At 44.4% G+C, this 25,862-nt stretch overlaps 1 protein-coding gene across 2 annotated transcripts in view; it reads right to left on the bottom strand.

Annotated features, from left to right (window-relative positions):
* JAM2 (junctional adhesion molecule 2) overlaps positions 1-25,862 on the bottom strand; it is a 392,176-nt gene that overhangs the window by 15,135 nt on the left and 351,179 nt on the right. For both annotated transcript variants that reach the window (XM_085623064.1, XM_085623063.1), the window contains exon 6: positions 17,686-17,788. In XM_085623064.1, coding sequence (XP_085479190.1) covers positions 17,686-17,788 — 103 coding nt within the window. The remainder of the gene's footprint in view (positions 1-17,685; positions 17,789-25,862) is intronic.

The following is a 25,862-nucleotide window of genomic DNA, read 5'->3' as shown; positions in this document are numbered from 1 at the left end:
TATTAAAATGCACAAAAAAGTGCATAATAGTACTATGCTTCCGTGACCGTTCTATAGACTGCCTACTTACCAGAAATGTTAGCGGCAACTTACATTAAATTAATTTCTAGTTTACTGATGTAGATAAGAAAAAGCACTGACAAAACAGGTTGGCATTTTAAGTTGTAAAGCATTAGTTTATGAGTCTGGTAATTAGTGATGGCATGATTTAGTGCTTCAAGGTGAGTGTGTTTATCAGCTGATATTGTCATTTATCTCCATCACTCCCTGTGCAAGACCAAAGAGGACCCTGGAGACTAAACATACTGTGAAAGTAAAGACGGGGGCAGAGATTAAGGAAAGAACGTGTGCATCACCAAGCAGACGAAAAGAGCCACATTATCTCTATAGGACTTCCACAGTAAAGAAACTATATATAGAAGTAAAGTAGTGACATTGTGAGGGTAAAACGAGAACTGGAGACTGGAGCCCTTTGTAACCTGATTCGTTCTGAAAAAGGCTGTACATCAGGAAAAAGAAAATAGAATAGCCGAATCAATGTTACCATATAGCCATATTGACACTACTTTTCCAGAGCTCATTGAATTAGATACTAGCAAAAACATGTTTTTTTTCTCCAAATAATGTTACTAGTACATGACAGTGTAAGCTACTGAATAATGCTATGAAAGTCAAATGCTATTGATATATGAAGTATGTAGTAGTATGTAGAGTCTTCACTGGCAACAAAGATTTCAAGATAAAACAGTCCTATAAGCAAATAACAAGGTATTGGATGATATTAATAAGAGAAACTTCCCAAATCACAGCAATTATATAACTGCAGGAGTTAAGAGAAAAAGTTTAACTCTAACTGAAGCCAAAATACTTAGAAGACATTAATGCAGACATTTCTTTTGACAGAAATGTATTTTAAATAAAACAGAAAATTAACGAAATATCTAAGATAATATTTACAAAACAAAGTATCTCCCTAATTAGAAGGAGACCACCATAGTGAAGAGAAACAAAGGAAACTAAAAAGAAAAGATATTTCAAACATAAAAAGGTATAAACTTTCCAGAAACAGGCAGTAAAGGCACAAACAATTCCAACAGTGACTTTTGTTTTACTGGACTAGAGAGAATCCTCATGGTCATAGAATCATTGGAATCAGGCTGAAGAATTCTGGAAGAAGACGACACAACATCTTCAAAAGTAATAACATATTATAAATATGAGATATCAAAAACCCTCCAGTTTATATGTTTAAGTTGCGACGATTTTACATTCTCCACAGGATGTGAGAATAAGGAACTCACACACATAATTTTAGATACTAAAGGACACAAAAAGGAAAAATCTTAGTGACATTTGTGCAGAGAAACATGGCAACATTTGAGAGTTCTAGGCTCAGAACGGGGGAAACAGGGGGTCTTACCACATTACCCCACATCATGAAGTGCGGGACAGATTATTGCTATTTACAGGGTAGGCGATAACCACAACAAATTCCTGGGGAAATCAAAATGACCACCCCAGTGGGGTCTGTAGAGCTGAAGCAAGAAGGCGACTTGGTAAACTAACTGTAACAGATGATCCTCATCTAGCTTCAATACACATTTATCCCTCTATCGACATAGCTATAGTGTTATTGTGAGGTTAGATAAGGAAAGTGAAGAATATGAAAAGTCTATTGTGTTGCAACCAGGATGGAAACTGTCAAGCTAAGTGGGACTGGTAATCAATTCATTCACACTGATCTGTCTCCTTTACATAAAAAACATTATCATGGTGCATAAGAAAGACAGAAGAGGAGACTAGGTAAAGTGTTAGTGCTGCAGATTGCATAAAAATACTCATTTTTAAATACACTTGTGTGGCTATTCCCAACTTCAAAATGTATTCATAATAAATTGATATGGACTCCCTGTACAGTATCCTGTTTGTAATTTCTATATTAGTCTTGTAGTGAGACCACTGCTCACAGGTAAAAATACCTAATTGCTGTACTGTGATACATTAGCGTTGACTTCATAATACAAGCTGCACGAGCCAGCAGACAGTGCAAAAGTTAGCGTCCTAGACAAACCATCAACAACTGCCAAAAGGAAAAGCAGCTTTTCAGCCCTCTTTCTTAAGTCTTGCATCAAATATAATAAAATGTTTACAACCTCTTACAAGCGGCGTATTGGTGTGATTATGATCAATTTACTGATTCTACAATAATTTGACATTTCAACAGCCAGAATAACTCTTCCATCAGTTGTAGTAAAAGGCCAACCACGTAATAGGGGGATGGCGAAGAGAGATTGTGTTACAATGAGTTAAAATGAAAAAATATCCTGTACTGTATATTGAAAGGATCCCTCAGAGTTCTATTGAACAGTTTAATCTTTGGCCTCGTTCCTCTATTCATGAACGCTTCAGCGACTTCCAATGTCCTTATAATTTACAGCAGGGGGTCCTTTAATGAATATATCGGAGTCTACTTTATATATGAACCTTACATCTTTCTCAGATGGGATTCTACTCTGGACAAAGTACAGAGGCGGCATTGGACTATGTGCAAAGTTGCACAGATAATAATCGTTTGGATGCGCTCTGAGTCCTGTTTGCCGCATTTGAGACAGTGAGCCACCAAATTCTTCTAGAAGAAGTCTAGAAGAAATGGGCCTCTCGGATACAGCTCTCTTATAGTTTGTCAATTTCCTTGCAGATAGAACCTTGGGAATATTACACGTCCCTGTAACTCTTCAGTAAGAACTTTGGGCCAAATATACTAACATTAGTGATACAGATTTCCTAATTGCAAATTTCTCGAACCCCTCCCAAGCGTGCAAGTTCACCCATTTCACCCATGCCTTTCCACCGTATCATGCCTCACTCTCCCCCTTCAAATATTCATGGGACAGTTTGTGGCGCAAAAAGCTGCAGTTTATTACACAACATGGATCATACATATCACAACTTCCTGGTTGGTCATTCGCGACCTATGTTTATCTGTTACATATTCCAATTCTTGCTTATACATTGTCACAATGTTTGCTCTCCATTACCGGCTGACAGCACTGACCTAGCGCGGTCCTCTTTGCAGGTGTCTCGGGCTTTGCGGATTCCAGGCTCACCTTGCTACCGTCCTTGTGGGTGGCTGTCAGACCTGGCCAGGGCTGCAAGTGCCATTCCCTTCCCTCTACCTTTGCTGGCAACTCACCTGCTCCCTCATGACCCTGTTGTGTGTCATCCCAAGGACAATAGTTGAGCAGCTCATCTATTCTTGCGGTCATTGTGTGCTGTCATCTGCTCCCCCCGTTTCCCTGCCGTGAGATTTCCCAAGGACACTGTTTGAGCAGCTCTTCTACCTTGGTTTCTCTTTCTTCTGGTTCTTTTTCTGTGCTGCCTCACACTGCCGATCGGTGGCAGCTCCCACTCTGCCCTTTCAAGAGAGCCGCAGCTGTTCTAGCACCCCCACTATGTTGAGTAAGAACATGTCCATTCCCACCCCTATGAGGTGAACCCCGTCTTCTGAGTGATAACCTGGCGTTCTAAGGCTGATCAGGCCATGATGCACAAAACCCCATCTGTTAGCCCTACATATCTTTGCCATGGTAATATTTAGTTTGTGCCTCGACCCATCTACCCACCCTTGGTCGACTGCCCCCCTCCATATCTGGCTGGCTATTATTTCAGACTATATGATGCCCGATGGGCGGATAAACCTAGCCAAGGCTGCTAACCCTACTGTCATGGCCCCTAGTAGCTCTCTTCTCCCAATGTTCGCCTTGTTTCCCCCCCACCCCCAAGTGAATGACCACAGCGCCGGCCGCTCTCCATGGCGCAGTGCCTCGTGCACCGACCGTAGCAAGCAGTTGTTCCCATCTCATGCCCGAGCGCCCTAACCAGGTTACCGCCGTGTTTTGTAGCCTTATCCCTTTATAGTGTTTTTGCCCAGTAACATATCGCTGTGCCCGCGTGATGTAGGAGTGCCCCAAGATCCAAACCGAGTGCCAGAACCTGCTGGGAGAGAAACATAGTTCAGAACTCGATTGGCCGGATGTAACCCTCGAATACATCCGATGCCCACTTGCCCAGCTTCTTGATCTGCTTGGCATTTACCCCCAGGTGGGCCACTGTGGTTGCCGCCCTTATGCGGAACGAATGCGACCTGAAATCATGGGAAAGGGGGGGAGGAGAGGAGTCCTCATTACTGCAATTAATTGGAACCGGATGAGGTTTGACCCATCTCTGTGTAAAAATAATGGCATGGCGGTGTGGATGCCCTGTAATATATATTCCTGCATGAGGCAAACCGGACAGCATTCCCTGGCCTCTATGCAATACAACCTTTTATGGTGCCCCTTGCCTTCCTGATCCATCTTGGACCATCTTAGGTGAAATATCATGTACCCTTCTGCCACGTGTAGGTCCTCCCTGTATACGCATGCCGTCCCCTGCTTCCCCCTGGCAGGTGCCGCCAGTTCGCTAACTCTGTATGCTCCAAAGAAGGCTAAGGCAAAACCTGCCCTGAACAGCAACACCTTGTGTTCCCCTGTGCATATCCCTGGTAGTGTGCCAAGCATAGCCTTTAAGACCAAGAAGTCGATGGGCCTCCTTTTATCTGCGGCTCTGTGTTGCAACCTACCCCAGCCTTTCATCGCTGTCCTACAGTAAAAAGAGCCTGTTGGGTCCCTTCCAGTTACCAGGATGGCGAAACGTGCCACGGCACTGAGGTGTGCCTGTGCCCATAACTTGGTACTCCTGTGCCCGAATGCCCATTCTATGAAACGTGTTAACCTGCTGGGCTGGTATTGGTAACGCTCCCAAATACCTTCCAGCACTTACGGTATCTTTTTGCCATCTTGGGAGCCAGCGTGTTGTTCACCAGCCTCCCTAATCCATGTCCACCAAGTTCCAAAGGTGTCATGGTACTGGTGTCATGTCCAGCTCTGCATCCTGTGGACGCTCCCTGACTTTGGCCCACTGAAAACAAGAGATCATGTCAGCTACCGTGTTTGCTACCCCTGCAATGTGTCTGGTCCTGATTGCTATGTTCACCATATACTGGCAGCCTACCAACTCCCATAGCAGCCAGACCACCGCTGGACATCTTGCTGTTCCTAGGTTTATTGCTTGCACCACTGTGTGGTTATCTGACCATAGTGTGATCTGTCTATTGGCCAATCTCCCTCCCCATATTGTAAAAGCGACTATGATAAGAGGAGCTCTAGGTGTGTGATGTTTCCTGTGCTGTGCCAACCACCCAGCCATGGAGCGCCTGCCCATGAATTGCCTAGAATTGCCCAGAAGCCGTGGCTTCCGGCGGGGTCCTTGTAGAGCTCTAGCTGCTCAGGGCTCCCTCCACATGAGAATGCTATTGAACCTTGCCAGGAATGTGTCCCACTGTTCCAGATCCTCCTTCAGCGCTTGTGTGATGCGCACCCTGAGGTGTCTCTTTGTCATGCCTTTGGTCAACCAGGCCAAACGCCTGGCAAACGCGCGTCCGGCCAAGATTACTCTGTTGGCGAAATGTAGATTCCCTAACAGTTGTTGTATTTCTCCCAGTGTCGCCTTCTTTCTTTGCCGTAAATGGCTTATGATCTGCCAATTTTCCTCTACTTTCTCGCAGGGCAGCCCGCATATCTCTTCTATGGAGTCTGGTACAATTCCCAGGAATGATAGCCTGGTGGCCGGGCCCTCTGTGTTCTCTGGGGCAAGTGAGACACCCAACTCTGCTGCCAACTGCTCAAATTATGCGAGCAAAGCAGCACATTGTTTTCAATCTGATTTGCCAATAAAAAGGAAATCATCCAGGTAATGTATGCTCCCCCCGATGGAGTTCCCATTCCAAGAAGCTGCTGAATGCCTCAAAATAAGTGCATGAAATTGCACATCCAATACGCAGGCACTTTTCATAATAATACTCCCCATCTAGTTGGAAACCCAGTAAGTGATAACTTTGCGGATGTACTGGTTAGAGGCGGAATGCGGACTCCATGTCTGACTTGGCTACAACGCCCCTTTCCCCATTCGTTTAATCATAGCCACTGCCTCGTCTATGGATGCATATGACACTGAGCAGCTGCCCTGTTCCAGCCAGTCATTGACGGAATTTCCTTCCGGGTATGACAAATGAAGTATTATACAGAATTTCCCCACCTTCTTCTTTGGTACCACCCCAATGGGGACACTATGAGGTTGTCCAGCAGGGGTTTGCTGAAGGGGCCTGCCACTCTCCCCAGCTGCACCTCTTTCAACACCTTCAGCCTGGCACTTTCTGGGTTGCCTCTTATGGATTTTAGGTTGATGCTTAACCGCAGGGCTAGGGGGCCGTTATATGGTTTGGTGAAACCTTCTGTGAAATCGCTCGCCAGTAGTTGACTCTCTTTGATGTTGGGAAATCTGTTTAGTAACCTAACTAGCCTCCTTACCCTAATCGGGGTGGGCACTGTCCCTTCGCTCCCAAGCCCTCCCCCTTTGGGGGCAGGCCCCCCAACACTACTTCCTGCTGCTGTGGTCCCTGTTCTCCCCTGCTCCTTTTGCCTGCTTGCAGTGGACCAATGAATGGGTGCCGCCGCAGCTGCTACAACTGTGTTTAAATCTGCAGGCCTGTCCCATTTACACTAGTTTTTGTCATATTTCCAGCATGTTGCAGTGCACCCTTTCCAGAGTTTTCCCCAGGGTGGCCCCTGGCTTTTGTGCCCTGCATGGGGGTTTCATGTCTACCTTTGCCAAATGAGGGATTATTTTCGCGGGACCCTACCCCTCCCTGGCCCCCATCATGTGATTTGTGAAGTCTTCTGGTGGTCTCATTCTATGACCGGCCATGTTTACATTTTACACTCATCGTAGCGAAGTCATGCCTCCCCCTGGTATTTCTTTTCTGCCTTGTGAACCTTTTGTTTGTGCAGAAACAATGCAGCTGCGCTTTTGGAGAATTTGTATACAAACACGCATGCCAAGGTTCTGAAGGCCCCTAGCCAGTTCTCTATTGACCTCTCTACCCTGGGTTTGCACCTATCCCTCCTGTCCTCATCTTTTTTGTCCTGAGTTGTCAGATCGAACGCTGCTTGGTGTACCTCCATTAGGGAAAATATGTCAATGTACTCCTTTCGCCAGACCCTTTCCTTCACTGTCAGCGGTATCAAGCTGGCAAGTCCCATTACCTGGGTTGTGATAGGAGGATCTCTTGGAGAAGGGAGAATGTATTCTCTAGCGGGTTTGCCTGTGTCCCCTAGTGCCCCTTCCTCTGCTCTAGCCTTGGGCTGTTTGGTCTCCCTGGCCGCGCTGCCATGCTGCCTGGGGTCCCCTGGTCAGCCACTCCTGGCCTTTCCTTGTTTGTGTTGCCTCCTTGTTCCTTGTGACCTCGCCTGCTGTTTGCTTTTCTGCCATAGCCGTGTTCCTAGGCCTCACCAGGGCCGTTCCTACTGTCCCTGGCTCCTTGCTGTCCCAGGGTCTCGTCCTGGCTGGCGGGAGGGGGGTGGGGGTAACCTGAGCCAAATTGTGTCCCGCCCCAGCCAAGGGCCACCAAACGCAGATGGATGAGGGCCCTGTGGCTGCAGGGGGCTGTGTCCCCAAGCCTCACGGTGGAAGTCTCTTTGACCCTGCCCACCCCTCTGGTATGACTCCCAAGGGTAAGGGAGCCCCCAGGGACCCTACCCAGTGGCGCTGGTAATGCCAATCTGAGTCCCGTAGATGGCAATGTTCCACGCGGCCCCCGTTACTGCCTCCCAGCGCGTGACCTTGCCCCCTTACTGTGCACAAGCTGCTCGCCCGCCCATTGGCTACAATGTATTCCGCTGAGTCCTCCAGCCACTCGGGGACCACCGTTCCCGGCTACAGGCCCTCCCCATCTGAGCCATTGCTGCCATACTCTTCAGGGTCGCTGCTTTCCTCCTCCAATTACAATGGGGCTGGTGCTTTCTTACTGCTTCGACCAGCCTGCCCTCCTTTGGCCGGTTCTGCCTTTCCCTTCCCTGCTGTTGCTGGAGGGTTTTGCCCCCTCCCATTTGCTCCTCTCATGCCCTGCATGGTGGGGGCACCATCTTGGTTGCATGCCCCCCGATCTGACTTTGCTCCTGCATTTACAGCTTCTTCAGGTGCCTTTCTCTGTCTTTTTGCTGGGTTCCATTCCAAACCAGCTACCATCTGAATATCCACCCAGGCCTTCACCATCTTTGCTACTAAGGCCCGCGCCTGCTCCAGCAGGGCTTCCAGGTCTTCGTCCATCTGTGGACCCGATTCACCCCGTGGTGATCGTTGCCTCGCTCTCCTGGGCTCATCTTTCCTTGCTGCTTCCTTGAATTGCAATTTGTGTTTTGTACATATGAGAAACTAATATTTGTGGTCGGAAATGGCCCGATCGGCCGTTTTCAAACGCAGAAATGCTTTGTGTATGTGGCCCTTTGAGCTATATTGCCCCTCAGGGATCCATTTTGTCCCCTCTCCTCTCCAACATACATAAGACCTAATTATATCTTGTGACTTTCAAATTGTCCTAAACAGAGACAACACTCATTTACTGGCAATTTCACTCTTCAAATTGCTGGTGATGGGAATGTTGTTACTGCTCAGGTATTCAACTGTCAAAAGTGAAGAGCTGGATGAGCTTTAACCAGCTACAATTAAAAGGGGACAAAATGGAAATTCTTTGTCCCGTCAGACCCTCCTCTCTTTTGAACCTTACTCATTAGCGTTCACTTTGGGGGACTCACTTTATCTGAATAGACACAAGTTTCAGTCACATATTTAGTGGTAGTCACACGTCTGCTTTATCCCCATCCCTGCTGGTCTCCCCCTCGCCCTTGGATTCACATCCTCTTCAATAGAGAAAGGTCTCTTTATGTTTACCTTCCCAGTTAAAGCAAGTTCCAGTAGGCAAGCTTGTGGCTTTAGACAAAATACCTGCACGCAGGACTAAGACCAAGAGCATTAGGGGCTGCAACACTACCGTACCAAGATGAACTATGCTTTCCGATCATACACTTCCCGGGTCCAGTTTGACAACCCATCAGCCTCTCTGATTAGTTGGAGGCTATCAGTATCTAATACGGACCGCAGTGGACTATATGGGGGCCTGCTATCACCTAGAAAACCCACTCAACACCTGATCAGAGTACTGGAACCAGGTGGTCTTGGCTGTATACACATGTTTCTCCCTCCTGAAACCAGGCACTCTGATTTGGCTGTTTCCCACCACACAAGTGAGTCCCCTTGCACTATGCATTGACTAAGAGAACGAAGAAGCATTATAAAACACAACTAGTCTAGATACTGTATATTGGGACTTGGTATAGTTCGCGTCCGAAGGCACAAAGAGCATGGGACCCACGTCTGGGCATACCGTTTGCACTTAGGCCATCTACTACAAAAACAAGGTGATGTAAGGAATGCTTGAATTAATCTCAGCCACAAGCAAACGCTCTGTGTCACACTGCATCTGTGAGCTACACTTCAGACTATGGTTTTTCACCCACGGTGCCATTCTAGACAGAAACCGAAACTAGCCTTCTGCAAACCAGTCTTGGTATTGCGCCAATAGGAACAGTCCTGCCCAAACTACCTGGCCAGGTCCCCTCAAGATGGGAAAACAAGCAACCCCAGAAAGCCTTTGCACTTTCAACATACAGACTCAAGGTGGGCAATGTCAGGGCGTGCAGTTTCTAAATAGTGAGTGTGTGCTTTGTCAGTGCAGAGTGTCAATGTGTGCTGTGTCAGCATTCAGTTTTATGGTTGGTAATGTCAGGGTAAGAAGTGAAATATGAGCACTGGCTGAGTGGGCCATGTCAGCATTCACAATGTCAACATGTAGTGTCAGGGTGCCAGGAGTCTCAATAAGGAGATGGCAGCACCACAAAGCAACTTCAGGCGGTTTAAGGAAAAATACAGACTGCTTTCCACTGTACAGCCTCTGACGCTCTCGGAAAGATCTGAAGCTTGTACTAGGGGTGCACACCACATGGTCAATGGAAACACACTGGAAAGATATGCAGTCAGAAACACATTAAATTCTCCCTTTCTGAAAGCAAATTGGTTTGATGACTTTGTATACCCAAGTTAAAAGTAGCAATGACACCCATTACCCTTTTCCACTCTGTGTCAGTAAATTGAGTGACACACTCTATCTCATTTCAGTCTAATTGCCAGGATAGACTTGGGTTTATTGATCATCAGGCAGGATCAAAAGTTTAACCAATGCCACAATCTTTTCCAGCGTTTCGGACTCCGGGTCTCCTGGAAGACCATTGCCATGTTTCTCCTACTGCCCTTTAAGTGGTGTTGGAACATTTTTCAGTAAAATACAAAAGCAGTGCCCTAAGTAAATAACAGTAGTAGGCTGAAAGGAAGCCAAAAGGCCTAAACCTAAGTAGCCTATCTACCTCATTATATGAAATGAACTAAAAATGTGTTCCAACCAATCAGCTGCCAGCACCCTCTAGAACCTACCCAGCAGAGGCAGTTCTCCTCAGATTTTCTTAGCACAAATGGGAAGTAGTAAACCCAAATCATAAAGAACTGTCTCGCCGGGGACGAGGGTGGCTGCATGTGAATCTATGAAAGATACCAATACTGGATAACTGTAGTTACAGGTAAGTAACGTGTTTTCTTATCCAGCATTGGGGTATCTTTCATAGATTCACATGCCTGAATCAGAATAGCAAGCAGTAAACCAACAAATTTCGTTTGCGGATGGTGGGGAAAAGGTTCATAAATTACCCCAATACATCCATAAAGGCCAGACCATAATAGCCTAAATAAACCTTTAAGAAATAGTATGCATATTAATAAACATTATCAAATATTGCAAAAATATATTAACACAAAGAAATGTGCATATATAGAGCGAAGAAACATATAAATCAATTACATGCAACATTGCAATATATAAAGAGAAAATAACTGAATCTTGATCTTAATGAAAAACATGTTGAAGAACCGCTTGCCCTACGGCTGCATCCTCCTGTTGTGCAGAGTGCAGACAGTAGTTCTTTGTGAAAGTATGGACACTTTTCCATGTCACAGCACGACAGATATTCTCCAAAGTCACTCCGGCAAACAATGCTGTAGAAGCTGCTACAGTCCTGGTAGAATGCGCTTTGACCTTTCTCTGTAAAGGCCTGTTGGTCTTATCATGGCAGAAATGAATTGTAGAAGCCAGCCATCTGGCTATTGTCACCTTTGTTACTGCAGTCCAAAGTGTGGCTTGGCCATAGGCCACAAACAACTGGTTGGATCGCCTGATATCCTTAGTCTTTTGTAAGTAGAATTTCAAACAACGCTTCACATCAAGAGAATGTAAAGCTCTCTCAGCTGGCGTGGATGGATCCAGAAAGAAAACCTTTAACTTTACTGATTCATTCAAGTGAAAAAGAGACGGAACTTTAGGAATGAACCTAGGATTTGTTCGAAGAGTTATGTAATCCTTTGTAAAATGCAAAAAGGGTTCTGTGATAGTGAAGGCTTGGATCTCACTAACCCTTCGTGCAGAATTCAGGGCTAGCAGAATGGCAACTTTCCAAGTGAGAAACTTGAGATCAGCTTTGTGGATAGGCTCAAATGGTCGTCTCATCAATTGCAAAAGACACAATTGATGGACGGAATGCAGAACAAATCAAAACATTCACCCCCAGTCAAGAGATCTGGGTTAAATCCATCATTATTTTGCTCACCATGCCACCAGTTTAGACCTGGCCATATGCAAATCAGTCTTGACCCTGTGCCTCATGGGAACCATCCAGTCCGAACTGCTAAGCCAGGTCCTCCCGGGACCGGAAACAAGCATCCTAGGACCGGTTTTGTGGTTTCACCCCTCTTCACCAGGATAGGTTGAATCCAGTGGCACATTGAGCCTGGGACCCACGTCTGGGCATACCCGGCACACTTAGGACGAGAAAGCAAATTACACAATTGATGGACGGAATGCAGAACAAATCAAAACATTCACCCCCAGTCAAGAGATCTGGGTTAAATCCATCATTCTTTTGCTCACCATGCCACCCCAGTTTAGACCTGGCCATATGCAAATCAGTCTTGACCCTGTGCCTCATGGGAACAGTCCAGCCCGAACTGCTAAGCCAGGTCCTCCCCGGACCGGAAACAAGCATCCTAGGACTGGTTTCGGGGTTTCACCCCTCTTCAACCAGGATAGCTTGAATCCAGTGGCACAGTGAGCCCGGGGCCCACGTCTGGGCATACCCGGCACACTTAGGGCGAGAAAGCAAAAGACACAATTGATGGACGGAATGCAGAACAAATCAAAACATTCACCCCCAGTCAAGAGATCTGGGTTAAATCCATCATTCCTTTGCTCACCATGCCACCCCAGTTTAGACCTGGCCATATGCAAATCAGTCAATTGCGCCAACACAGTATTTAACACCCACTCTGGAGGAGGTGCGCAAATTGGATGGAAAGTTCGGAAAAGTCCTTTCATAAATTGTTTGACCAGCGAAGATGAACAGAGAGAAGGCTGTTTGGAACTTTTTCTGTATCTGGAAAGAGCCGCGAGATGAACCTTAATCGATGAAAAGACAAGGCCAGATTTAGCCAGGGACAATAAGTAAGGAAGAATTTGTTCAGCAGGCGCTTGAACAGGGTGGACGTTATTCACCTCGCACCAATAATAGAATCGCTTCCACTTTAAACGATAAGTCTTGACTGTACTTTGAGCACAAGACTTAGCCAAAATCTCACGACAATCTTGAGAGATGTCAAGATCTTTGAATTCTAAGAAATCAGGAGCCATGCCGGATGGAGTATTTGGCCCTCTTCTCTTGACAACATTGTGAGTGTTGGAATCAGGTGAATAGGTTTGTCCTGGGATAGTAGAAGCAGTTCCTGAAACCTGAACTGCCTTGGCCAACGGGGTGCAATCAGGATGAGATGGCAACCCTCCATCTTCGTTTTGTGGAGCACTTTCGGAATCAAAGGGATTGGGGGAAAAGCGTATGCACAAATCCCTGACCATCGCATGGACAGGGCATTCCCCCTTGATCCCTGTTGAGGAAATCTGCTGGCGTAATATTGGCATTTCCTGTTTTCCCTCATTGCAAATAAATCCAGTGTTGGTTTCCCCCAAACTTGGAAGATTTTGTCCACTTGCGTCTGCTCCAATTCCCATTCGTGACAGCCCGCTAGAGACCTGCTCAGCGCGTCGGCCAGAGTATTGTGGAGCCCCTTGACGTGTTCTGCTCTCAAGGTCATGTTGTGGAATGTGACCCACTCCCACAATTTCTGAGCCTCCTGCGATAGACACAGCGATTTTGTTACTCCTTGTTTGTTGATGTAATACATGCTGCTCGTATTATCGTTACAGACCAGCACTGAGGAACCCGCAATCCTCGGGAGGAAAGCCTGCAGCGAGAGAAATATGGCGCGAAGCTCCAATCTGTTGATATGCTGTTGTCGGTATTCTTGGGACCATTTTCCTTGAATCTGTAAATCTTGCAGATGGCCTCCCCATCCCTCCATGGAAGCGTCGGTTGTTAAAACGAAATCTGGAGTAGCTGGTAGGAAAGTGAGGCCTTGAGCCAAATTCACTATCTGAGTCCAGCAATGTAGAGAATCTATCGTGCGCAGTGCGACCCTGATGGAGTCGTCGAACGATCCTCCGGCTTGTTGCCATTGCAGGTGCAATCACCGAATCCGGTCAGGGATGACCTATCAAGCAAGATGGAGTATCAGGAGGAGCACGGTACTTTTTATCAATGCGAGGGAGTACAGCCGGAATGGAAGCAGGCGTTTTCATAATCTTAATTCCTTCATTCCAGATATAATCAATGATAGGAATTGCTCTTGTGACCTTTCTATATTCTTCTTTAAAATCATGTAAAAAGTAATCCGTGTGCTATACAGTAACTGGCAATTGAAATCTAGATGCCGCTCGTTGCATTAAGGAGAAGGCATTGGTATGACGTAATCATCCCAAGGATCCGTGTTAGTATCTTTATCCGGTAATTCACCCTCTTCAACCTCTTCCTCCGAAGAAGTAGTGTCATGATGTCCTTGCTGCGATGAACCAGGAGGGTGAGGCGATGAAGCAGGAACCCCTGTCTGGGGTAACGGATCAGGAACCTCTGTTGGCGGAGATGGAAATTTTGGAGTAGGCTCTTGTGGTGGAAACCTCTGACGATAATCCGCCAGCATGGCTTGGAGATCTTGAATGAGCGTAGGGGGAAGAGTACTCATTTCTCTGTGATTCGACTCCCTTCTGGGAGGTCTATGATATGGAACAGCAAGATCTTCCTGATAATAATGCTCATGATATTCTTCATCATCCTCCTCTTGGCTCTTGATGTTAAGTTCAGAGGGGTGGTGAGCAATGCCGAACGGTCCCTCGTCATCATCTTCGTCATCATCCTCATCTTCAACATAAGTTTCCAAGATATGAGATTGTAATAGAGGAGATATTTTACTGTAATCCTGCCTTTGGTACGTTTTCAACTGAAAATGAGTACATGATATGGGCGTTGAATGTAATGGCTTCGAGACTGATAAACTCGTCGTCGACGACTTCTTCGTCGACGGGCTCTTCGTTGTCGATGGGATAACCGTTGACGGGCTCTTCGTCGACGGGACTGTCGTCGACGGGCTCTTCGTCGACGGGACTGTCGTAGATGGGCTCTTCGTCGGCGGGCTCTTCGTCGACGGAACTTACGTCGACGGGACTGTCATCGGCAGGACTGTTGGCGGCAGGACTGTCGTCGACGGGACTGACGTCGATGAGATAGATTTTAAAGAGGAAAGTACCTTATGAGCACGACGACGACACGGTCGTCGACGATGTTTTAGACAATGAACTCTTCGTCGAGGAGTCTTTAAGAGCAGGTTTCTGGTAGATTTTAGACGACACAATAGGTGAAGAAATAGCCATTGTCGAGACGGTAGCAGTCGACAAGTGGGCAGCAGAAGTGACAGAAACCGTCGATGATGGAACCAGTGTGAGAGTTTTAAGTTGGATCTTACTCACAGTTTTAGAAGTTGAAGGCCTCTTGCATTTCTCAGAGGGCGAAGACAGCGTTGACCCAGAGGAAGGTTTAGGGGACCTCTGTGAATGGTCAGAAACAGCATGGGAGGACTTATGATGTCTTCTTCCCTCACTGGAAGAGCTGTCTCGAGATCTAGCCCTTTCGCTTGAAGTTGAGGCCTTATCATCTTCCTCAGCCGAGGAAGATTTGAGCCATAAGAGAAGCCTTGCCTCCCTATCCCTCAGTTTTAGGAGGGAAAGTACGGCAAATTCTACAATCCTTAGCAACATGCTCTGGATGAAGGCAGTAGATGCAGTCCTTGTGTTGGTTGTCCACATGGACCCTCTTCTTCTCACAAGTCCTGCAGGGTCTAAAAAGGGCCTTTTTTATCAGACATCCTGAAGAAAGTAAGTGAAAAACTGAGTAGGCACTCAGGGTGACTCCCTTCCACATGACGTGCGGTGAAAATCTGAGGAGAACTGCCACTGCTGGGAAGGTTCTAGAGGGTTCTGGCAGCTGACTGGTTGGAACAATTTTTTTTAGTTCATCTCATATAATGAGGTAGATAGGCTACTTAGGTTTAGTCCTTTTGGCTTCCTTTCAGCCTACTACTGTTATTTACTTAGGGCACTGCTTTTGTATTTTATCGTGGGACTCCCGCCTCGGCGACGGGGAATGATTCAGGCATGTGAATCTATGAAAGATACCCCAATACTGGATAATACCATTTTGCAGCCATGAAGTATCAACCCATCATCTGTAGTGCTCAGTTTGTGGCACACCCTCAACAGGGCTTAAACATGCGTTGGCTGTGATGTCTGCGATTCTCAAGCACATCAGAAATGTTTTGATCCATTTTACTGTCAGGCTTGCTTGTTACAGGCACTCATCTTCTCTGGTATGTGCTGCAATTTCCTTTAAGGACATTGTGCCAGGGCACGCTGATTAAAAGCTCAAGTTCCAATGCTTCTGTTTGCTGTGGGATTGCTGTTTAACTTTACATCATGATCCGCTGAGTTTTTAGACAGGTAATCATCAGCGATGTCAATGCACTACCAGTAAATCATATTGAATCAATATTTATGGAGTTAGAGTGCTCATTTTCCGATTCTTGGAGGGGGCAGAGATGTGCCCATGAACAGATTTGTGAGTGGCTGGTGATCAGTAATCACTCTGAACTCCTGGCCATATAATTATGTGGAAATACATAGAGTGGAAATAACTGCAGCCCCTCTGTATGGGGAAAGCCTCTCGCTTGATTCATAAATATCTCACCTCTGTGTCCATGAGGGGTTTGCTGGCAAAGGACACTGGTGCCTAGGATAACAGCGCCAGGGCCCACTGTGCTTGCTTCGATCACTAGTTCTGCTTTCTTTTATGTAGTTCATGGAAGCATCCTGTAGTAACAGGACTTTAATACTCTGGAAATGGTCATTGATGTTCATTTGACCAGATCTACGTTGCCTGGATTTTAAGGAGATTGTGGAGTTTAGTCAGTGGCACCAACTTCAGAGTGAAACACATTATGAAGATCTGGGACACACTGTATGTCACGTGCTTTCTTGAGGTCATGCTGATGCACTTGCTTGAAGAAAACAAACCCAAGTAACTGGATTTCATCCTTGAGGAATCCACATTTAGCTTGGCGAAGTGCGAGCAAGATCACATTCTTGAGTCTTTGGAGAGTTGCTTGAACCTCGTTGTGGCAAATGAGTGATGTTCTTTGCAAATGTAAGAATGTCACAGCTGATGTTTATGACACCATTCACCTTCTCTACCTCCTCACCCCCTACCTTTGTCCAGAGCTCAGCTGCGGCAGGAAACATGTGGATGCAGGGTTAGATGATTGGTCCTTTAATTTTATCTCTAAGTTTGAAATGTTATTGATTTGTCTGCATCTTACACAGAATTTCAGTTCCAATGTGCAATCAGTGGTAATTTTCATCAATATAAAAAGGTAAGGAACACCCAATTGCTTCATAAGAATTTATTTAAAACAATACATCGCATGGCCTTTCAGACCTTTTCAATTAAGATGGGTTTTTTAAAATTTGACAATCCCGTAAGACTAAAACAATAAAATAATAACTTATTTGTTGCAGATTGTTTTGAACTGAACTTCTACTGTTTGCAAAATTATGGATGTTCCAATCACCAATTAAAGGACTTGCATTTACAAACCTTTGAAAGATAGAAGACTGTGTCGGCCTTGCCAGGAATGAAACTTGTGTCTTGCAGATCACCACATGTAGCTGTAGTGAATGCTCATAAGTGAGAGGCAAGCATCATGTAAACACTGACACACACAACACATTTTATAATTTGACTACTGATTGCATGAGATGAATATTTCATGTTCTATACACTAGGGGCACATGCTTCAAGGGCTTCATAAATATATCTTCCATTGGTTTGAAGTCAACGTGGCAGGATTGGTAAGAGGGTTGTATTCGGGGGCAAATAATTTAAAATCATTCACAGTGCTCATCTGTTGAGCCAGCTTTGATCAAGAATAGCTGTGATGGGGACACTTTAGCCAAACGTGAAAAAGAATGTAATATTCTTTAGGAGGTTCAATTTTGCAGTGTCTTGGTTACAGAACACCAATTTCTTCCATGGAGTGTGATGTAGAAAAATTCAGTACACAAATCTATATTTTATTTTAATTAAATGCATGTGCCGTCGCTGCTGTTACACACTTTATTTTAAATACAGGATCACATTAATTTTGCACCAAACTTACCAACTTGCATTTTCTTTGCTAAACATTTCTGAGAACGGCCAACTCTGTTATAAGCTTCACAGTAATACTCTCCCGTGTCGGTCTTTGCTACTGTATTGAATTGCTGGCACCGAAAAATGGGAAAAAGGAGAAGAAAAAAAAAGAAGAATTAAAAGGAAATACTGTATGTGAAAAAATTAGATTCTGGTTTCATTTTTCAATAGTTGAATTCTCACCTGCATCTATCAAAACCATCTAGAATAAACGGAGGCATTTCCAAGGTATACCCTTACTAAATTGAGAGCACAACCTCGATCAGTCACTATGTTAATGTAGCCAGTGCCTAGCCTGCTTGCTATTTTTATTGTTAGGTAGGGAAACTCAAGATAAGATCATTAACTTTGAAAGAAAGTTAAAAAGTTAGGGATTTTTTATTCAATATAATTTAGTTACATTTAAGATAATCTTGTTCATACGGGTCAGGAAGCAAAATAAGGAAAAGTTAGGTTTACTTATTCTGAATAATTTATCTCGATATAAATGTATTTAGTGAAATATAGTGTGAAATGTAATTAATTAAATTAAAATTGGTTAATGGTTAGTGTCAATTATTTTAGAAACATTCATTTGATTTTGAATAAAGGCTCGTGGAAGGCATATGCATTTAAATCAATGTAAGTTAATGCAATTTACTCTAATTAAGGGCTAGGTTAATAATTTAATAAAAGGTAAATTAAATAATTAATGTTTAGGATCACTTTTTAAAATAATTTACATAATTAAATATTTTCAAAATTAAATGTTAATAACTTCATATATCATAAAAAAATAAAAAGTTAAGATTGTAAATTATTTTGTAAGAGATATTTAACCATATATATATATATTTTTAAAGGGTTATTGTTCATTATTTAAAACTGGTTACATTTGAATAATTAGGAGTAAAGTTAGCATAAGTGTGCCCTAAGCTTGTGTTAGTGTGGCCAATGTAGAGCTAAAATACATTCAAATTATAGATCAATGGGGAGAGACAAAAACAGTCACCACACATGTTAGCTCCGGGGGTTGGAGCTGAAAATCCTTTAAAGCTACCTTGCAATCTCAGCCATAAGCCTTTGAAAAACACGGAGAGAAAACTGGAATCTCAGCGGCATTGGTTAAGGCAGAAATTAAAGCTGCAAATCTGCAAGGCCCGGAAGGGGGAACAGAGGGAGAGCAGCAACTTACTCCACAATATGTCGAACAAGGCACAAGGCGACACGAGCAGGGCCGGCTTTAACACTGGTGGCGCCCTGTGCGACATTGTTTGTTGGCTCCCCCAATGACCACCCCTGCCACGGATTCCTGCACTACCACCCTTCAACAGTGCCCTTCGAATCTCCATAACCACTGTCTCTCAGAATAATTTAGTTTTATAGCACCACTCATACCAGTATAAGGTGTCAGAGGACTTTAAGAGCACTTTACATCATACACACATTGGACAGAGACAATCATACGTGTGTAAATCAGTATATAGGGAATGTTACATCAGACAGGACTACAAGGTATAGGAGTCGCATGTCATCCATAATGGTAGGCAGTATAGTAAGAGTCCTAAGTCTGGAAAGGCATACATTCTTAATTTAAAAAGTAACACCATTGTTAGGGGTTCTCTCCAATAAGAATTGAGTTCTACCCAAATGAACCCTTTTTGCAAGATTAGGATAATGAAAGACTGGGCAAAAAAACCACCATATAGATCTAATATATAACTTGCAGTGTGCATGAAGCTCTTTGATGACAGTTAATAGCTCAGTATTCTATACAAGGATTTTAACTTACAAACTGCAAGTAACAAAAGGATCTGACAGAAGCAGTAACACACTGACCTATTTTACATTACATGCAGTTTTTGATCTGCATGGTAAACGTTCTTTGCAGCAGGCATTTTAACCCTCTGTACTACCTTACAAGAAGTCAAAACTTACACCAAACTCCAGGTCTCTCTCCAGGAAGACGATTGATCTCCAGAGTTATCTTGACATTTTAATTGATGCCGAAATATTGCTGAAGGCCAGGAATGCGGTAGCAGGTGCTTTTAACCCATTCGACGCGCATGACGGAACGGTTCCGTCATGCACGTCGGTTGGGCTGTGCTTATGACGGAACCGTTCCGTCATGGCCCCGCCCGCGCACAGAACCTTCAGCGTGGCGCGGAAATCCGCGCCGCGCTGAAGGGGTTAAAACAAAAATATACTTGCAAACTGACACCCCCACCCGAAGTCAGCACCCGGTGTGGTGGCACAGATCACACCACCCTAGAGCCAGCCCTGGACAGGAGGCACGGTACGAGCGATGACCTGTGCTCTCCGAGACCACTGGAGGGGCCACATCAAGGTGTGTGATGGCCCAGCTGTACTAAAAACAGCAATCTGCAACTTTAAGCAGAAGTTGAGTACCCCAACTGAATTCCTACTCAGCCATACATAGAGCAATGCTGCACCAATACAAGACACTGAGAAATACTCACCAAACAATTACCACCAGGAGAACTGACCACTAATGGACAGTCTAAAAGACATATAATGAATCCCTACTGAACTGGCACAGTGCATGGTTCACTTAAGCAAACCGTATGCATCAGACCACTTACAAAAATAACCCATCCTAAGAGATCAGAAAAGCACACAGAGGATAAGCCGTGCCTGGCCTGACTGCATGCCCTAAAAATATGACGAAATCTCAACATATGTTCATGAGCTAAAGACTTTTACTATCACAAGAAGGGAACAGAAAAAACTCAGAAACAACGGAAGGAGCTGTAAATAGGATAAAAACGTCAGAACCTAAGTGGAGAATCCACCATCATCAATATAACAGTGGGAAAGTAGTCACAACTAAACCAGCAGCATACATGTGAAGGGGTAATCACATTGTATCCTGAATCTCGCAAAGGGACAGGTGTACAAAGATTTACACATTTCACCAGAGCATGGGGGAAAGGAGAACAGAGTTAATTTACGATCTGAAGCTAGTATATTAAGATTGTCAGACTATTTATATAGCTCTGCTAAAAGAAACACATTTAACCAAGAACAACAAAGATGCATTTGCCAAAAAAAGGAACTCACAAGGCTTTCTCCTCATACTCCACATATTCCAGAGGAGAAGCAGTTCTGAAGAGGAAAAGCATCCCCTTCCGACAAACCAGGGCAATATAGGACGTAGAAGTTTGCTTCTATAATACAACAATGAATCATGAACAAAACAGATATCACTATATATATATATATATATATATATATATATATATATATATATATATATATATATATATATATAAATATATATATATATATATATATATATATATAACAGTATTCGATCTCCCAACTTCCATTCCGGCGATGAGAGAGATCCGGAGTCCAGAATGCGTGGCAAAATAGGTTTATTTAACAATCAAAGCCGTTGTGACGCGTTTCGAGCACCTCCGTGCTCTTGCTCACATACGAACACATCATATATATATTACCTACAGTAGGTAGTTATAGTTAGGACCTAGTTTCCATAGGAAAAGCGTTTTTTTGTTTTCCCAATAACTTTAGCGCCGGATGACGAATCTTCGCAAAATTTTCAAAACTAGTGGCGTGCTCCGGTCAGCTCCTGACTTGAAAGTTTCAGGGTGATTCATCAAAGCGGGGCCGAGAAAAAAGGGGGGTCCCAAAACACGTTTGCCCCAACAAACAAACAAAGAGCTCATGCAGGGAAATTCATTGCTCTGATTGGCTGCCAACACTTCAACCAAGAAGTGTTGGCAGCCATCTTGGGATTTGGCTTGAAAAACAAATCTGTCGCATACAGGAGGACATCGTCGGCGTATAATGATATTCCCTCCTCCTATTGTCCCCCCCCCATAGATACCGGAGATCACTGGATCCCCCCTCACCCATGCCGCCAGTGCAAATATAATCGGGGAAAGAGGGCACCCCTATCTCGCTCCCTTATGAAGAGCAAAAGAGCGGGACACGGACTCATTCACTCAAAACCCTGGCCAAGGGATTTGTATATAACAATTTAATCCAAGATTGAAAGTGGGGACCGAACCCGAACCGTTTCAGGACCTCAAACAGGTAGTGCCATTCTATACTGTTGAAAGCCATGCAAGTGTCTTGGGACAATAGTGCCACCTCCACCCCTGGGTTGGTTCTTACTAAATGCATTAGCCCATATAAGCATCTAAGATTAAGCCTAGTGCTCCGGCGAGGCACAAAACCAGACTGGTCTGGGTGTATCAACGTTGTGATTGGCTCTTGGAGTCGATTCACCAAGACCTTAGTCAGTATTTTAACCTCCATGTTCAACAAGGATATTGGCTGATACGAGCCACATTGGTCAACTGGTTTGCCCACCTTGGGGATTACAATGATGGTTTCCATTTGCTGATCTATTGGTAGGCACCCCTGTTCCTTCGCCTCATTAAACATACCTAGTAGGTACGGGCCACTATACTCGCCATGTATTTAAAGAGCTCCACTGGCAGCCCATTTGGTCCCGGTGGCCTCCCTGCCTGTAGATCCTGTATAGCACCTCCTATTTCGTCAGCCATTATATCTTTCTCTATATCATCTCTATGGTTCGACACTAATTCCACAAAAGCTTATACTAAACTAAAGGCGGCTCTTCATAAAGCAGCGAGGGACCGGGTGTAAATATGGGAGTACAGGAGGGTATATAGTCAAGCACTGAGATCACGAAAGAAGGAGTTAAAAGAGAACGCTTGGGTCAGCCTTCACGAAACCTCATTGAGCAAAGACAGTGCTTCTTTTTGGCGGGCGGTGAATGCCTTGTTTTTTTAGCACTCCTAACAAACCGTTGGTGGAGGTTGTAATAGACGAGAGGCAATGGGGGGACTTTTTTTTCAAATGTTTATAACTCTCAGGTAGACAACGATGTGGACAGGAGTTTGTGCAGTCAGCAGGCGGAATGTCCCTATATTTCCTCATAGATCTTCAATTTACACACGAGGAGGTTATTGGGGCGATAAACAAAAGTAAGGATGGAAAGGCCCCTGGCCCAGATGGGGTGCCAATTGATTTGTTTAAATCAAATCTTCCCCTCTGGACTCCATTAATAACATGGGCACTCCAAGCCTGTTGTGTGAAGGGTTTTATTAAGGCCTGGTCTGAGTCAATCATTGTACCCATTTTTAAGAAAGGCAAAATCCAGCCTGCTACTGCCCAATATCCTTATTACATTCTCTGAAGGAAGGTAGCAGGGCGGATTGTTTTAAACCGACTTCAATCATGGGCAGAGGAAACTAATATTGTAACAGATGTGCAATATGGTTTTAGGCAGGGGCTGGGAACTACGGAACAGGTTCATAATCTTTGCATTTTAATAGGGAAATACACCCAGGCTAAAGCAGGGAAATTTTATTTAGCTTTTGTAGACCTCACAGCCGCTTTTGACTGTTTTATACACAGTAAATTATGGGACATCTTAGTGGAATTAAGGGTGGACCCACCGCTGGTCCAGTTTTTGCATCAGTTGTACAGTGGAGCGACCACTAAGGTACGATATGGTGCCAAGGGGGAATGTACAGCATCATTCAAAGTAGAAAGGGGGTCAGACAGGGTTGCGTCCTGGCGCCTATCTTGTTCACTGTATACACGAATACTCTGGAACAAGTGCACTCCACTATGCCTACAAAAAACCCTTTCCTCTTATTCCACTTTCATGGATAATCTGGGCCTAAAATTGAATGCCAAGAAAACATATGTCATGACTTGTGGGAAGGGGAGACAGAAATGTAGGAACCTACCTTTAGGGGGAAGTAGGGTTAAATCCACAAAGACGTTTACATACTTAGGCATTTTATTTGATTGCACTGGTTCTTGGTGCCAGGCTGTCAAAAGCAGCGGTGGCCAATTTTGCATTAAAATTGTGAAGAAAGCCCCCTGAGATGCCCCTCAAGATCTACAAGGCTAAATGTGTGAGCATTGCTACTTTTGTGTGTGGGGTTATCAAGATCTGCAATCCATTCAGCGTGTTGAAAATGCTTTTTTAAAGTTTATTTACCCGCACAGGCAGTACCTCTGTCTATAATTGTCATAGTGAGCTGGGCATTCCTTATATTGCTGACATTATTATGGCCCAGCCGGTATTACTATGGCATAGGATTTGGACTTCCAGCAGTACAGGATCAAACCAAGATATAATTAAAGACTCAATGAAGTTGGATCAGGCTACCAAGATTGCTTGGCTGAATTATATTAATAAATTTATGTATGATCTTGGGTACCCTGATTATTGCAATCTTTCTAAATCTATGAATTCTCTCTTCAGGAAAGAGTTAAAAAGAATCTGCATGAGCCACCTGGAGGCAAATGGATTTGCTCTGGAAGCAAACAAACTGACAGTAATTCAGCATCAACTGATTTTAATAACACATGATATTCAGCAATATTTATTGTGTAACTTAAGTGGATATATTAGAGCTACCTCTTAACCCGTTTCAGATTTGGGAACTTTCATCGTTTAATTAGTTACCCATAATTGAATAACTGGTCTAGACAGTTAAGTGTCTGTTCATGTGATGGTCTATCTCCACAATCAACAATACATGTGGTCTTGTTCTGTAAATTTTACAAAAAGGAGAGAACGAGATGGATCCTGCCCCTTTTAAGGCTAGGCGGATGGAGGCAATGACAACCAGTATTTTTATATTTGCAATTTTTAGACAATGATTGTTTTACTGTAGCTATTGCCTGCTTTTTAAAAAGTATATTGAGGACTAGAAAATGCATCAACGCTTAAATCCTGCCAAGAGCTGGACCTATTAACATTGTACGATGGATTTAATTATGCGAGAAAGATGTTCTGTAAAATGGTTTTCTTCTCCAATTTTATGAGTTATGTTTACTCTTTAAAGTTTCATGAAGGATGAATTTTAGAACATATTGTATGTTTACATTTAGATATAATAATGTCTAAATTGTTTTCTTTTTATCTGATATATTTGCTTTTGTGATTGTACATGCTTAAAATAGAATAAAGCTTATTCTGATTCTATATTATCTCTATCTTCATCTGATAACACCGGTAGTCTAATTTCAGCTAACAGTTCGCAGCAATCTGTCTCTGCCCTAACAGGTGTGGACATGTATGTCTCTTGATAGTGGTCTGCAAAGACCCGCGCCATGTCTTCCCCAGTAGTGTACGTGTTACCGCTGCTGTCCCATATTTCTGCAACCCAATTCCTAATTCTGTCTCTCTTTTCTAGCCAGGCGTTCATTTTATTTGCCTTATCTCCCAGATCATACACTCGTCTCTGTGTGGCCAGTGCCGCCGATCTCACAGCATTATTCGCCAGATCCTGCAGTTCCTGTCTTTTGAGTTCTAATCAGTGCGCTAACTCCTGGTCAGTTCTCCCTCCCTCTTGAAAGCTGGCCTCCATTTCCACCACTGTCACCTCTAGTCTGTCCCACTCTAGTTTTTTTCTTTATTACTACCACCTACACAGGCCTGGACATGCTCCCTCATAACTGGTATGAATGCTTCCCACAAGGGTACAGGCCGTCTCAACCATCCCCTCATTTTCCTGGAAGTAGAGTTGTGCCCGTTCCCTGACTTTTTGGGTATTTTCCTTGTTTTTAAAGAACCATGGATTCAGTCTGGGTGGTAGAGTGTGTGTGTCCGAGTGGGTCCCCTCACCATCACCTCCACCGGGGAATGATACGAAATACCCTGCGGACCAATTCGTGCACCAGAGAACCATGCTTCACCCCCTCTGTGTGTCAGTATGTGGTCTAGGCGAGAGTAACTACCGTGTGCTGCTGAGTAAAAGGTGTACTGGCGAGCTCCTGGATTATGTGTCCACCAAAGATCTATCAGTCCCATAGCTTCAACAAATGCTCGAAGCGGTTCCACCCCTCTCTCTCTAGTGGATGTGGTTTCTCTATCTAGCCCTGGATCAATAGTAGAGTTCATGTCACCTCCCAGCACCAGTACTCCAGATGGCGGATCGACCAACAAGGTCCCCAGCCAGCAAACGCCTGGTATGTAACTTGAGACAATATTAATAACCTGCTCCTCCCATTTCCCCGCGAGGGCCACCGACCTTCCCAGGGGGTCATGCCAGCCCTTGTCCACCACCAATGTAAGACCCGTCTTTACCAATATTCCCACTCCTCTTGATCCGGCTGTGTAACCGGCAT

This window comes from Triturus cristatus, chromosome 8 (genome assembly GCF_964204655.1).
Source record: "Triturus cristatus chromosome 8, aTriCri1.1, whole genome shotgun sequence".
Taxonomy (NCBI): Eukaryota; Metazoa; Chordata; class Amphibia; order Caudata; family Salamandridae; genus Triturus; species Triturus cristatus.
The sequence above is the reverse complement of the archived record's forward strand: the minus strand, read 5'-3'. Positions and strand labels throughout refer to the sequence as shown.